Source organism: Thalassophryne amazonica, chromosome 6 (assembly GCF_902500255.1).
Source record: "Thalassophryne amazonica chromosome 6, fThaAma1.1, whole genome shotgun sequence".
Lineage (NCBI taxonomy): Eukaryota > Metazoa > Chordata > Actinopteri > Batrachoidiformes > Batrachoididae > Thalassophryne > Thalassophryne amazonica.
Genome location: NC_047108.1, coordinates 35,647,096 through 35,662,303, shown reverse-complemented (window position 1 = coordinate 35,662,303; position 15,208 = coordinate 35,647,096). Strand labels below are relative to the sequence as shown.

The 15,208-nt window shown below is 40.7% G+C and overlaps 1 protein-coding gene across 1 annotated transcript in view; it reads left to right on the top strand.

Annotated features, from left to right (window-relative positions):
• Window positions 1–5,318, top strand: part of LOC117512039 (lysosomal amino acid transporter 1 homolog) — a 32,503-nt gene extending 27,185 nt beyond the window's left edge. Inside the window, exon 4 of the mRNA XM_034171987.1 lies at window positions 1,745–5,318. Within this exon, the coding sequence (XP_034027878.1) occupies window positions 1,745–1,837 (93 nt within the window). The 3' untranslated portion in view covers window positions 1,838–5,318. The remainder of the gene's footprint in view (window positions 1–1,744) is intronic.
• Window positions 5,319–15,208: the final 9,890 nt, after the last annotated feature.

The following is a 15,208-nucleotide window of genomic DNA, read 5'->3' as shown; positions in this document are numbered from 1 at the left end:
TAGGACTGCCTTTTTGCATTTACGCAATATCTCTAAAATCAGAAAGGTCTTGTCTCAGAGTGATGCTGAAAAACTAATTCATGCATTTGTTTCCTCTAGGCTGGACTATTGTAATTCATTATTATCAGGTTGTCCTAAAAGTTCCCTAAAAAGCCTTCAGTTGGTTCAGAATGCTGCAGCTAGAGTACTGACGGGGACTAGCAGGAGAGAGCATATCTCACCCGTGTTGGCCTCCCTTCATTGGCTTCCTGTTAATGCTAGAATAGAATTTAAAATTCTTCTTCTTACTTATAAGGTTTTGAATAATCAGGTCCCATCTTATCTTAGGGACCTCATAGTACCATATTACCCCATTAGAGCGCTTCGCTCTCAGACTGCGGGCTTACTTGTAGTTCCTAGGGTTTGTAAGAGTAGAATGGGAGGCAGAGCCTTCAGCTTTCAGGCTCCTCTCCTGTGGAACCAGCTCCCAATTCAGATCAGGGAGACAGATACCCTCTCTACTTTTAAGATTAGGCTTAAAACTTTCCTTTTCGCTAAGGCTTATAGTTAGGGCTGGATCGGGTGACCCTGGACCATCCCTTGGTTATGTTGCTTTAGACGTAGACTGTGTTTCATAATTATTGTATGGCCTTGCCTTGCAATGTGGAGCGCCTTGGGGCAACTGTTTGTTGTGATTTGGCGCTATACAAGAAAAAAGTTGATTGATTGATGTTTTCCTTGCAACCAATCACATGTTCAATGTTCTCCCTTGAACATAAACACCTGGTTGTCAATGAAATCACCTGCTGAAACACCTGAACATTAATGAAATCACCTGCTGAGATGATTGGTAGCAAGGAAAACCTGCAGTGCTTCGGCCCTTCATGGCACAATTGCCCACCCCTGTTCTACATGGTACCACATGTAGCTAAACCTAAAAGGGGGAACTGTAACAAAAGCTTGAGAAAGATCTCTTTCATCAGTGACTAAACTCTTGGCAGGCAGCAGTTACCAGGATGCCAGAAATGTAATTCAGGTGTCTGCTGACTGAAAGTAGTTTCATACAATGTGAATTTGTGATTGTGGATGTTAATCGGTATTAAAGGACCACACAGTTATGTTAATGATTTAGCACAAAATAGCATCACTTGTTCCACTCAAACATTTTATAAACCATTAAAGTAGAAAGAATATGAAAGCGTACCTGGTTACTGCTGGTTACAGCTTGTTCTTGTTTGATTTTGTCCAGCTTGCTGAGACTTGAAATGGTCTGACAGGTTTGATCCATCAAACACAGGTTTTGCTCTTTTACATGCAAATATCCTGAACAACCACATAGGTTTTTGTACTGCAGTAAAAACCTGCCAACTTTCACTTTCACCTTTACTGGCATCATGTTGTAAAGCTGAACACAAGACAAGCTGTTAACTAAAAATACAAGATCCAGTGGAACCAAAAATATCTGGTAAGATTTTCATTTTATTTAAACTCCCCCTCCAAAAAAATAAAAATAGGAGGAATCTAAATGATTGTGGTGGTCTAACAGTATCCGTGTTGAAGTTCTCTGTGTTGTCAGATCTTCGGATGGGTGGGAAAAAGGAAGCACTTGAGCATTGGTTTGTCTCCTCACATTGAACTCTTCACGTGTGGGAGAGCAGCTTGTCAGTTTTGTCAGGAAAAAAAAGATTTACAAACTCTGATGATTACATGTATCTTGACATCAAAGTGCAAAATCCTCATGCTTTTCTTTAACAATCTTTCTCAGATTTCTATGCAGTTCATAAGGTACCAAAGACGTCCACAGCAGTCGGACATCAGTGACGAGGAGAGCACAAGTCTGATTACCGACTCAACCTGAGGACCATGAGCCTTCCGGGTGGACGCAACACAGCACAAAAAAAAAAAACAAGGCTGTGCAAAAGGATGGATGGATTAAAAAAAATAATAGATGCATTTTATATTTTATGTTAAAGTAATAAATCTTCTGTATCCAGCTGCAGTAATTTGAGCTAATTTCTATATTCAGGTGCCATATATTCACATATTATATTCTCCTGTAAGCCTGAACTTGTTTCTCATTTTTGTTTTTTTTTTCTCGGCCATTACTACAGTTTGTTATCAAGCTTCTATTTACAGTATATATAGTCACCGGGATAAATAGGTAGTAGAAGGTGCTATAAAGTTGCAATAGTAGAAGGTGCTATAAAGTTGCAATGATCTCTCTAATGGGACAAACTGACAATTTTGACAGCATGTGGCACAAACGGCAATGTTATCAGTGTGCTGTCAAAATGACAAGCTGACCTGCAGCCGTATCCTAATTGCTGTCATGCTTCAAACTATGAATGAAATATTTTGCTGCAAGCTCAGGCATGGCCAGCAGGTGGCACAGTTCTACAGGGTGTTGCTAGAGGAAAACAAAGCATCAAAGTTAACAAGTCCTAACCCTAACTGATTAATCCTCGTTGTGTCCTTTTTAATCTGACAAAATGATGGCATTTAACAAGTAAAACTAACAGCTGCGTGGGAAAACACAATGAGCGGGGGTGGGCAAAATATTCACAAGACTGGAAAGTAAAACTGAAATTAAACAACTGAAGGAATATCTGGGGATGATGCCAAAACATTTATAATGCAAGTACGGTGATGGAAAACTGGCAAGACTGTCCTAGAACAAAATCATAGGACACTCAGTCAAGTGCTAAATGAGTCCTCACAGTCTCCAACTGTCAGCAAAGCTCCAGTAGATTTGCCCTTTGATGCTGAAACATAACACAAGTGAATGAATTGAGATCGGTTTTGATTCATAAACAATATTTCATTCATTTTCTATACCCACTTATTCCACTTTAGGGTTTTGGGGGGCTGAGCCTATCCCAGTGGTCACTAGGCGAGGGGCGGGGTGCACGGTGGAGTACCACAAGTCTTTTTCTGAGCCACATACCGACAGACAAACACAACAATACTTCAATAATGATGAAACGTCTGTGTTTCACCGTGTACAGCACGTATTTGGCGTTTTGGATATAGCCTGTTCATAAAACAGAATTAATGGTGGGAAAATTCTCAAAATCATGAGTGTGTAAAGGAGAAATGGTCTCTGTTGGACAGATTTGTTTTAGTAATTACAGTACTGAACACATTGTCAAATTTATGCAAGGACCACTTCAAATCATAACATGGACATGACCAACAATTCATTAGCGCTGTTAAACTTCGTTTTTGTGGATGGCGGTGCGCTATTGGGCTTGCTAGTATTTCCTTTACCAGAGGTGTGCACAACTTTGCACATCAATCAGGTTTTTGGCCATCGTATGTTACTGCCCTGAGACATTCCAAATGTTCAGCAAAATCTAACTTATTTTTCTGCAATCAAGTTTTATATTTTATGCACTTACACATAAATGTAAAATTTGTGTGTACTGTGTGATTGCTCCAAAAGTAAAACAGAAGCAGATTCAAAATCCTGCCTTTGCCAGCTGTTGAGTGCATACACAGACTGGCACAATCGCAGTGAAAATTAACCACTCAAAATGGGTAAACGGAAATGACTTTAATTTAGTAAAAGTATATTGACATGACAGCAGGTAGCTTTGTGAGATAGGAATTTGGGCTGCCAACTGGGTTTGAGTTACAGTTTTGCTGCTTCTGTCCTTGAGACACATGAGCTCTGTTGTCTTTGTACGTCTTTCTAGCTGTAAATGGGTACCAGCCTTGGCTGGAAAAGTAACCTGTTGGACTAGCGCCCAATGGGTTAAGCATGGTGGCCAGTGGCTCTTGGGGCCTGTGGAGGAGGTTACCTCCACTTACATAAATGCTCACATGTAAATTTATTAAGTACACCTAGATAAAACAAAAATCATAATGCAACACTTGTGTACTAAACCCTCCCTATGTAAGGTGTTGATTTTAATGTCATTTTGGAGGCTGTAATTTGATGTTGTTCACCTGTTATACTAAGAAGTGTACCTGATATTTGGGCAGTCCTCTGCTTTAGTTTGGAGAGGAGTGGGAATGCCACATAAATTTGTGACTGTAGGTGAAAGATACATGTTTGGTTTTGAAGTTGCTTGCAGCTTGAAATGATTTTCCCCCCAGTTTAATTTCTAAAATCTCAGTCTGGTGGTCTCCAAGGCTACTGTTGCTTTTTTGGGGGGGGGTTAAAGTGCAATATTTGAGAAGTAGACTTGAATTCTAAACAAAGTGTGTAATGTTTGCAGTCAAAAAATTTGATGTTTTAACAATGTGTCCACACCTGATATAGTTGGCCCTTTGGGATAGGAGTTGGGACTGCTATTCTTAGACTGTAGTTCCATTTCCAGTGATTGGGTCACACTGTGTGTCCTTGGGCGAGACACTATGGGCCCTTCTAATTTTTTTTTTTTTTTTTATCATCCCCCCGTCACTGTGTTTAAAGGATTTTCACAGAGGGACCAAGCCCATTTGGGGTGTGTGCCAGTACACTTTTTGATGTAAGTGTTGGGAAATACCAGTGCAAATGGTTTGAGTTTTATATTCATCATTTGTCATTTGAATGATATCAACCAATCTGAGTGGCTCCCGTCCTTCCCTTTACACGTGCGTGTGGCAGGCACACAGTGCTGTTGTACTGAGGAAGCAGATGTAACTGAAAGGATTTCAGCCTCATTAACATTAGTGCAATCCATCAGTGTTTATCATTTATTTAATAGCTGTTTTAAATTCTATGTTCTTGTGTATTTTACACATAATGTAGCACATCTGAAGGAGAGAAACAGCTAGCTCATAAAATGACACACTGACAATGATCTCTGCTTGCTTTGTTTGTTCCTCTTCCCACATTAGTTATATTGATATTGTACTGCTGCAGATGATGGGAGGGGTATGTGCAGGCAGGGTGTGCGTGCATTATGAATCTGGCACTCGAGCTTTTTGTAGGACATTAGACAGTGCTGGACTTTAAACCAGCTTTGGCCTAAGGTGTGAGCACTTTCTGGTGATGAACAATATCAACTCACCAGCTCTGTACACACCTCACTTTTTTTTTTAGAGCAATATCCTCACAGGAGTGTATATGGTATTGTTTAGTGGCAAGTGGGCCTCAAAAGTTTGTATAAGACTTTAAAATTGTGTGTTTTGTTTCTTAATTTGAAGCGTTACAGTTTGTGATTTTGTTAGGCTATTTCAGGTACAGACATGATCAGATTTTGTTTGCACAGGTGATAAAATATTCATTTGTATAAAGAAAGTCCATGCATTTTTTTTAAATTGGTTTCACACATTTGAGCAGTTTCTTTGTGAAATGTTAACTGTTGGCTCAGTCTTGCTGTAAATAAATGGATGATTCAGTTACTCTGAATTCTCTCTAATTTTAATTTTATCTTTGTGTTTCTGCTTTCTGTTAGCTGCTCAGCTTCATGAGATAATGCTTCATCAGCTCTCTGCCAAACTTTACAAGATTTATTTGGAGCTGCGCAGACACCAAGGCCTTCTCTTGGCCTTAATGATGACCATTGACCCTTTGCCTTCATTGGCCTCAAGCCCCCCGTGACGTTCCAGGGAGGCTCTGAAAGACCACGTTAGTCTTCATTAGCAGATCATCACTTTGCAATCCCAACACAAAGCAGTAAGAGCCCACCCAGGGAGGAAAAGGGGTCAGAACACAAAATGTCAAGATGTTCAGCAACGAGAAATGTGGGTGTTTGTTTTGTGCTGAGGGCACGGCGGTTGTGAAACAGTGGCAGCGGGATTGCGTTGGAGTTTGCAGGAAGTGCGGCTGGTGGGGAGCATCCATCGATCAACAGCTGTGAACACGAGGCTGTTTATAAACTCTGCTGGGAATGTCTTAATGAGATGATACCACTTCTAGCAGAAGAGGATGGGAGTGTTTCATGTCTCAAAAGTTACTGGTTCAAATCCCCGATGAACTGCAAAGGGCTGTGCTGTCACATTGTCCACTGCTGATACAGCTTTGATTGCTGGTGCCACCTTTTGACCTTTCCACTTTGCTCATGAGCCACGTCGCTTATGGTACCATCTTCTCTGTGCCACTAAAATGTTTATGGGGTCAATGTGAGTCTATTATGAAGCGTCACTTAGAGATGTATTTTTACAAACTACCCGATACACAGCATTATGCAATTTATTACATCCAAGGATTTTTTTATGGTTTTGTAAGCAGAATATCATAAACACATAGCGAGACTTTGATCAAATTGGGTAGAGGACTCCTTGGGCCAAATGAGGGGATTAAATTTTGGTATCGATTTGATAAACTGACCTCTTGATCCTGATCTTTTGTCTTTTCAGCTTGATGAAGTGGCAGATCCTCTCTGAACCTCGATCTTTGGCCTGAATACATTTTTGGCCTGATTACAGAATCAGAATAAATCAGGACAGAAGTTCTGTGAGGAGGATAAAAATAAAATAAAAAGCAAAGATGCACCACTTCATCTTGATTAAGCAAAACTGACAAATGGCAAAAGCAAAACTATGTACTTTGTGAGGTTCAAAGATCAGGATCAAAGGACAGCAATCACAGATCAGTCCAGAGTGACTGAAAAGTACTGCACATTCTACAACGCATTAGACTCAAGTTCTCCTTGTCTTTGGATGAGTAACTACTGCAGAAAAGTTCAACATGAATTGTACCTTGTACATTGAATAACAGATGTCACTGTTCTGAGGGAAACATGACTCATCTGTCAAGTGATGCTGAATGTCTTATGATAAAGAAGCAAGGGAGCACAAAACATCTCTGATATACTGGTGTTATCAAAAAAAAAATTCAACAAATTTTTGAACCACAAAGCTCAGATGACATCCTTCTCTTCTAGATATATTTGCAAATAGCCTGGCATTTTCCCCATGAGAACAAGACTGCCCCTCTTTCCAAACAAGCCAGTGTTAGACCTGTAAAGTTCACCTCTAGATTATCGATGGATCAGCAGTGTGACCAGATATACAGTGCATCTGGAAAGTATTCACTGCACTTCACTTTTTCCACATTACAGCCTAATTCCAAAATGGAGTAGTCATTTTTTTTTCCCTCAAAAGTATAACATAACACCCCATAATGGGAACATGAAAAAAGATTTTTTTTTTTTTTTTTTTTTGAATTTATTTATGAGGGGGGAAAAAACTGAAATCACATGTATATTGTATTTACACCTTTGCTCAATACTTTGTTGATGCACCTTTGGCAGCAGTTACAGCTTAAAGTCTTCTTGAATATGGTGCCACAAGCTTGGTGCACCTATCTTTGGGCAGTTTTGCTCATTCCTCTTTGCAGCACCTCTCAAGCTCCATCAGGTTGGATGGGGAACATCAGTGCACAACCATTTTCAGATCTCTCCAGAGATGTTCACTGGGATTCAGGTCTGGACTCTGGCTGGACCACTCAAGGACATTCGCAGAGTTGTCCTGAAGTCACTCCTTTGATATCTTGGCTGTGTGCTTAGGGTCATTATACTGTGGAAAGCTGAACCAGGGTTCAGCTTTCCACAGTATAATGGCGCTGTGCTGTTATACTGTGGTGTCATTTGGAGATGTTTTTTGATAGGACAGGGCTCTTGTCATTTGCCTGCTGGCCCAGCGGTGGCCTGGCTCACTGTCGGGCCGCTACGAGCTGGGACAATTTATAAAATGATGGACCACTCGGGCCACTACAAATATTTGCAAAATTCGAATTATTTACCTTTTTTTCCAGCAGCAATAAAGTGGAATTTCTTCACATCTCAGTGTTATCAAACTTCAGTGAGTCTACCATGTTTGTTTTAGTCTCAAGGAAACAAGATTAGCTGCACAATCAATGGGTCCAACTATTTACCCATATTGACTCCAAATATGGTGAAATTAAGTACCTTTATTTCTTTTTTGGTGGTTTCTTGTGGCATTATTTAAATGTGGAAATGCGCTTTGTCTGCAAAATGTGAATAAAATCAAGTGTACCCTCTCCTATCGCGTTTACGGGCAGCTGGCATCCTTATTGTTGCATTGCTGCCACCTTCTGCATCAGTCCGTTATAGCAGTAATAAATCCTCTTGATGGGTCCAGTGTCTTTCAGGTATTTAAAAAGCTAACACTTCCCCCTCCCACTTGACCTTATGCCTAAAATACTTCCTACAGAAAAATCTTTCAGGCCTATTCTTCTAAATTCTCAGAGAAGTTCGCGCCTTTCTCTGGAATATTTATTACAATACATGAGAACATACTGCACTGTCTCTGGCTGTGAACATTCCAAACATAGTCCATCCTGATGCTTTCTTTGGAGGAAATGAACTGTTCAAAAAGTTATGACCGATTCTCAATAGTGACTTCATCCTTTTTCTTTTTCACCCTTTTCTTCTGCAACTATTTACTGAATCTGTCACTCTACTAGCTTTAGAAAATAAATGCCTACCCTCAGTCTTGTGCTCCCAGCATTTTTGCCATTGTCAGTTGATTTCCCTCCTAACAATACATGTACGCTCTGCTCTGGAAAGATTGATACTGATGTCTGTGTTTTCATTTGTCACAGCTTTTTTGGTCAACCTATCCACCTTCTCATTTGTTGGGATACCTATACTGTACGTGCTGGAACCCACATCAGTGTAATCCCAACCCATTTCCTTGCCACATCCCAAATCACCAAAAGAATGTCGTAAATGAGGTCTTGCCAACTCTTGGATGAACCTGTCCCAATACTATTGATAGATGACAGTCAATTCAATGTGCACTGTTTGCACTGTTTTTATTAAATGTATTTAAGTAATATCACTGTGTGTGACATTACTGCCTGAGCATTTAATCAAATCTATGATAGAAATGTACATGTAACCATTTTAGTTTCAATAAATGTTGTGAGCTCAAGATTTGGATGCTATTGTGAGCTTAAGTGCCTGATTGTCCAATATTTTGGAAACATGCCAAAAACGCACCACCTCACGTGATAATTGCCAACAGCACCGCTACACTAAAATTTTCTGTGGAGAACCTTGTGAACCGTCGCACCAGTCTGAGGTCGAGAGTGCTCTGGAGCAGGTTTTCATCCGCATTCATCTTTTCCTCAATCCTGACTGGTCTCCCAGTTCCTGCTGCTGACAAACATCCCCACAGCATGATGCTGCCACCACCATGCTTCACTGTAGGGATGGTGCCTGGTTTCCTTCAAACATGATCCCGTTGCATTCACACCAGAGAGTTCAATCTTCTCATCTTCTTACTCCTGACACCCACCTCATGAAGAATGAACATATTTCCAAGGACTGCTTATGCACTCCATTTTAAAGTAGTTTGAACAAGCTCATTAGTGTTGAATTACTGCTCATTTATTACCTCCACCAAGGAGGTTATGTTTTTGGTTGTGTTTGTATGTTTGTCTGTCTGTTTGTCAGCAGGATAACTCAAAAGATTTTGATGAAATTTTGTGGAGTGGTTGGAAATGACGAGGAACAAGTGATTAAATTTTAGTGGTGATCCGGATCACGATCCGGATCCAGGAATTTTTTAAAGGATTCTTCACCATTGCGGGATAGGGGGAATTCTGACATTCTAGTTTCTAACTCCACAAAAACAAGGCAGAAAGGCTTAAAAAAAATTAGGTTGTAACAGTCAAATGTTCTATCAAACAACAAAGTTTGGTGATGATCGATTCCGGATCTGGTGATCAGGAATATGCAAAAATATAGGGAAAATAGAAAATGAGTCAGTGTGAGGTGACAAATGAAGCTAGAGATGCACAACTAACACCAAATTGTAGCTGAATCTGTACTGATTCAGTAAGGTGTCATCAGATTTGATGTAGCTTCAAATGTTATGGAGCTAGATCCAGAAGAAAACCGCCATTACCGAAAAATCGTTTTTATACAATAACTTTTGAACTAATAAAGATATAAAAGTGATTCCAAGTTCTAGTGGTATGTTTTCATGGTCAAGGATGTCAAATATAAAGGAAAGAAAAGTGTATGTATCATAGTTTTGGTTGTAACACTGAATTGTTGAATAGATCACTGTGCCAAGGAGGGAATCTCTTTAGGGTCAGTGACCCTATGGCCTTGTGTAGAGAAGTGTTTCATAAATGTTAAAAAATTCATATATTTGCAGTTTAGTTGAATAATAAATTGAATTTTGTCTCTTATTTGTGAAGCAGCACGACCTTTGTGGCCGGGATGACGGTGGGGAATCAAACCCACACGGCTCGCACCAAAAGACCGTTCCTCTACCAGGTCAGCCAAAGGGGAACTCCCCATTAGTGAAGCTAGCGGGAACGTCTTTTCAATTGGGACCCGGGACTTTCATCCCGCTACACATCTCCCCATCATTTTTGACTTCATCCTGAAGTCACAGGTGCATGTTAACATACTCTGTGATCCACATCCTGTTCGTGACGCCAGATTGAAGCAGCAGGACCTTCGTGGCCGGGACGACGGTGGGGAATTGAACCCACGCGGCTCGCACCAAAAGACTGTTCCTCTACCAGGTCAGCCAAAGGGGAACTCCCCATTAGCCAAGCTAGCGGGAACGTCTTTTCAATTGGGACCCGGGACTTTCATCCCGCTACATTTGTTTTTGTCTATAAGCACATGCAATAGCAATATCAGTGCTCAGATGACAGTAGCTTCTGAGAAAGGTGCAAGTTGCAATAAACTGTGATGCCAAGCGCTAAGGATACATGCTATCCAGTCACAGCAGATGAAACTTTTTTTACTACTGAGCAAACATCGTTAGACTTTTTTAGGTTCAATGATTCCACGGCGTGTAGATGTTATGGCGTCAGTGACCCCATAAAGTCCTCCGGTTTACTCCCACATCCAAAGACATGCGGGTTAGGTGGATTGGAATCTTTAAATTGTCCGTAGGTGTGCGAGTGGGTGTAGCTGTGTTTGTTTGTCTGTATGTGGCCCTGCGACAGACTGGTGTCCTGTCCTGGTTGTACCCGCCTCACACTCTGTGACTGCTGGGATAGGCTCCAGCTCCCTGTGACCCTTAATTGGACTAAGCGGTTGAAGGTGTGTGTGTGTGTGTGTGTGTGTGTGATATAAAGTCGTAGAGATTTGCTTTCAGTTTGAATTTAAGGAAGGTCATTTTTATTATTATTATTATTATTATTATTTTGTATTTGAAATGGCATAAACAAATTAAACTGTGTGAAATACCAAGTGTTCCAATACTTTTGGAGGGCACTGCAAATTAATTAAAAATATAAAAGCCAAGATGATGGGTTGCATAACTAATGGAATGCTTTGGTTTAACACCTCTAAATAATAAAAGATTATTAACCAAGCGTACAGGGTCTGTACGGGAAAATATCAGACTGAGGACTTGACAGTATGGACATAGTGCAGCAAGGTTTGTACATAAAAGAGGTCAGACCCGAATACACCGAGCAAGTGAGGCTAATAATTTGTTTATTATATGGCTGTTCAGAGGTGTGTTTTCATCTTGTTTGTCATTTCCATGTCCACTTCAAGCTCGTTTGCTGTTAATTCCTCCAAACTCATCAGTGTAACAGAATTTGTTGGAAGAATGGTCCTCTTCATTGCTCATAATTTCTTTGTTCGCTTTTTGTTTTGTTTTATTTCGCGCCATGAAAAACAAAGTTGCAAATCTGATATGTGATCCGGACCAATTGTCACAGTAACGGTCCAATATGGGAAAATATCGGACTGGAAATCAACCAATGAGAGTCCGCGTACTGTCATAGCCATATAATACAGTTTTATTTTCTTCAAACAAGTCAGGGGATTGATACATGGACATTTCCAAGTCAATGAATATGTATTGGACTTTATTTACATCAGTTATGAAGAAATACAAGTACAAACAGTATTTCAGTACTCTGGAACCAACCCTAAATCCAAACAGTCCAACTGTCAACCCCACTGAGGTCCTTAGTCTAGTTCTCATTAACATAAGATCACTATCATCAAAATCACTGCTGATTAATGTTCTAATTATGGATCATCACTTAGATATGATTGGGTTATATGAAACCTGACTTAAACTTACAGCTGTCCGCCCCTTAAATGAGGCCTGCCCACCGGCATATACATTTAGTCACGTCCCTCATGATGTGAAGCAAGGCGGGGGTGTTGCTCTTATTTCTAAATCTGGGTTTAGTTTATTAGCTGTTGGAGGTCACAAATATAATTTGTTTGAACATCTGATTCTCCGCTCTGCCCACGATGCACCGTATTGTCAACATCTGAAAAATAAAAATCAGCCATATGAATTTGGTGAGTTCATCTCTAACTTGTTGACGAGTGCAGATAACATTCTGATTATTGGTGACTTCAACATTCATATAAATAAGCCTTCTGTTCCCCTCTGCAAATCATTTATGGAAATTGTGGATGTATTAGGATTTCAGTAATGCATTCAGGATTTGAGGCACATTAGTAGAAATAATCTGACTGTTTTACTGATGCAGAGAGATCATTCCACAAAGCAGGTACACGATAAGAGAAAGCTCTGTGACCCGCAGACTTTTTAGTCACCTTAGGGACACAAAGTAGCCCTGAGAATGCGGGGCCCTGGCTGGTACGTAGGGTTTACTTAGGTCAGCTAAGTAGGGAGGTGCTAGTCCATGAATAATTTTATAGGTTAATAGCAGAATCTTAAAATCTGATCTCACAGGGATAGGAAGCCAGTGAAGAGATGCCAAAATGGATGTAATGTGGTCAAACATTCTGCTTCCTGTTAAAACTCTGGCAGCAGCATTTTGAACCAATTGGAGACCCTAATGTTGTAAACCAGAAAATAGAACACTGTAGTCATCCAATCTAGAAGAAACAAATGCATGAATCAGGGTCTCAGCATCACCCGTAGGCAGGATGGGATGAATCTTTGCTATATTTCGCAGGTGCACATAAGCAGTCCTCAGAATATCTCTAATGTGTAGGTCAAAGGACAATGTAGGATCAAAAATTACCCCAAGGTTCCTCACTTTGTCAGTGTGATGTATGTCACATGAGCCTAGGCTAATTGTTAGCTGGTCAAATTGATGCCGATATCTCATTGGACCAAGAGCCATCATTTCAGTCTTGTCAGAGTTTAACAGTAGGAAATTGCTAGATATCCAGCTTTTCAGTGATGCAAGGCAATCTTCTAAGGATTTTATGTGGATGATATTACCAGCAGTTATTGGCATGTATAAATAAGTATCATCAGCGAAGCAATAAAAACTAACCCCAAAATGCCACAATATGTGGCCAAGAGGTGCTATATAAATGGAGGAAAGCAGGGGGCCTAAGACGGACCCCTGCGGGACCCCAAATTTCATGTCACAAAGGTTAGAGGTAGTGTTTGGCTAATGAGCGTGTGACACCCAGCCCAAGCTGGGAGATTTCTTTGGAAGGCATCATCATCATATGACTGTGTTTCTGGCTCTTCAGAATCCAACAGGATATGCCCCAGAAACCAGGCTGCATCAAGAATACTGGCATGAACATACTGCTACACAAAGACGATGTCTATGTTAAACTTTGTGGCACCAATGCTGGCTTTGGACAGTCTAGTAATGTTGTCACTGTACTTGGAAGCTCTTTCATAGAACGCCTACCAGATGGGTCATCTAACTCCAGTTTTGTAGCTTCACCTCCATGTTGGCATCTCTAGTATTTGGCCATGGCAGCTGCATGAAGAGTATGTTTTCCATCTGGGGTTTGTTCTGCAAAGTCAACATTGTCAACTGCAAAAAAAAAAAAAAAAAAAAGAAGAAGAAGAAAGAAACTTCCAGGGTTAATCTTAGATGGTAAATAGATTCCATTGTTGTCCAAGATTCTCTTCAGAACACTTGTGGCAATGTGAGACTCGAAGGGCAGGCTCTTGTTATACTCAATGGACATACCAAAACCATGCAAAAGCTTTATCACTTTCTTATACCCAATGCCTTGACACATTGCTAATCCAACTACAAGCTGCTGAGGTATTTATGTGTGGCTCTCCTTCCTTCTGACTTGAGGTTTCAACAAGAACATTGACACTGTGGTTTGCACCTAGCTCATAGCATTCCTGTTTACAGCAGATGCTCTTGCATCACTGGACAGTGTTGTGTTTGGCCCTTGGAAAACCCAACAGAAAAAGCTAAGACTCGTTCAGGTTCATTCGCACATTTGGACTTAGGAAATTCAGTATCTAGTATTTGCCTCTGTACACAGTAAATTTTGCAGAGTAAAATATACTCTGCCAGGATAACGTGATCCCAGTCCAAATAGAGTTACATGTATTCTATCACGGTGCTAAATCAGTTCTATGACAGGGTAAAATCAACTCTATCATGCTGTGAATTACTTTTATTGGAGTTGAAAAATGTGACTGTGATGTGATGCTGATGTCACTCTATAATAGAGTGTATTTACTGCGTAAGAGCAGCTTCAGCTTCTTGCGACGGTTCCTTCACATGATTTGCTGAGAGGATACTTGTGTATGTATCCTGGAGTAGACCCATGCTTATTACCTGACCATTCAGTACTTCACTTTCCACCACAGGTAGAAACTCAACCTCAGCAGCAAACTCATCCACAATCCCAGACTCTGTGGGTGCTTGGTCTGATCTGCGGAGGACATGTGTGACATTTGTAGCCCAACAACGCTTGCGGTGTTATATGTCAATGGCATTGGCATCTTCCAGACTGATTCCTGTACAGCTTCACTTTGAGCTTCTCACTGCCACTTTTTTTAACTGCTTTTTTTGAGTGTTAGACCAGCATTTTCTGTTGCAACCATGTGCAGTGGATTGTTGTATGATGCTCCGTGTTAACAGAAGAAACATAAGTCTGTCATATGGAGCTGACTTTGAGGGAGTACCTCAAAGTACCACCATCAGACAGTTGGCTATCAGATGAGCACCTTCTGCTGGGCCCTTCCCTAGCAGCTAGTTGCTTATCATACCTTTCCTTGGCTCTCTTGCACATGCCTGTATGAACTGATACCTGATAGCATTTTTGGTGCCATGAAGCTGTCTAAGACTCAAGATCTTGAGCGTTTAAACTACCAAGGCACCTGCATCATCATATTTTGCCCGCTCCCTTATGAATTTCAAGACTTTGTCGTGTGCTGCAGGTTTCTCCACAAGCAGTTCATCTGTTTTTCTTTGACAAATGCAAAGTGAGAAGGCTGTATCATAGCTTGCTACCTTGGCAGTTGGCACGTCCAACTTAGCCTGGCTCTCCATTGCACGAGCAGTTAAAAAAAATTATCAGATGCACACTAGATGAAATGTCAGTGCCACCATCAGTTTACTGACACCTAAGTAAGTCCCTTCGGCTGC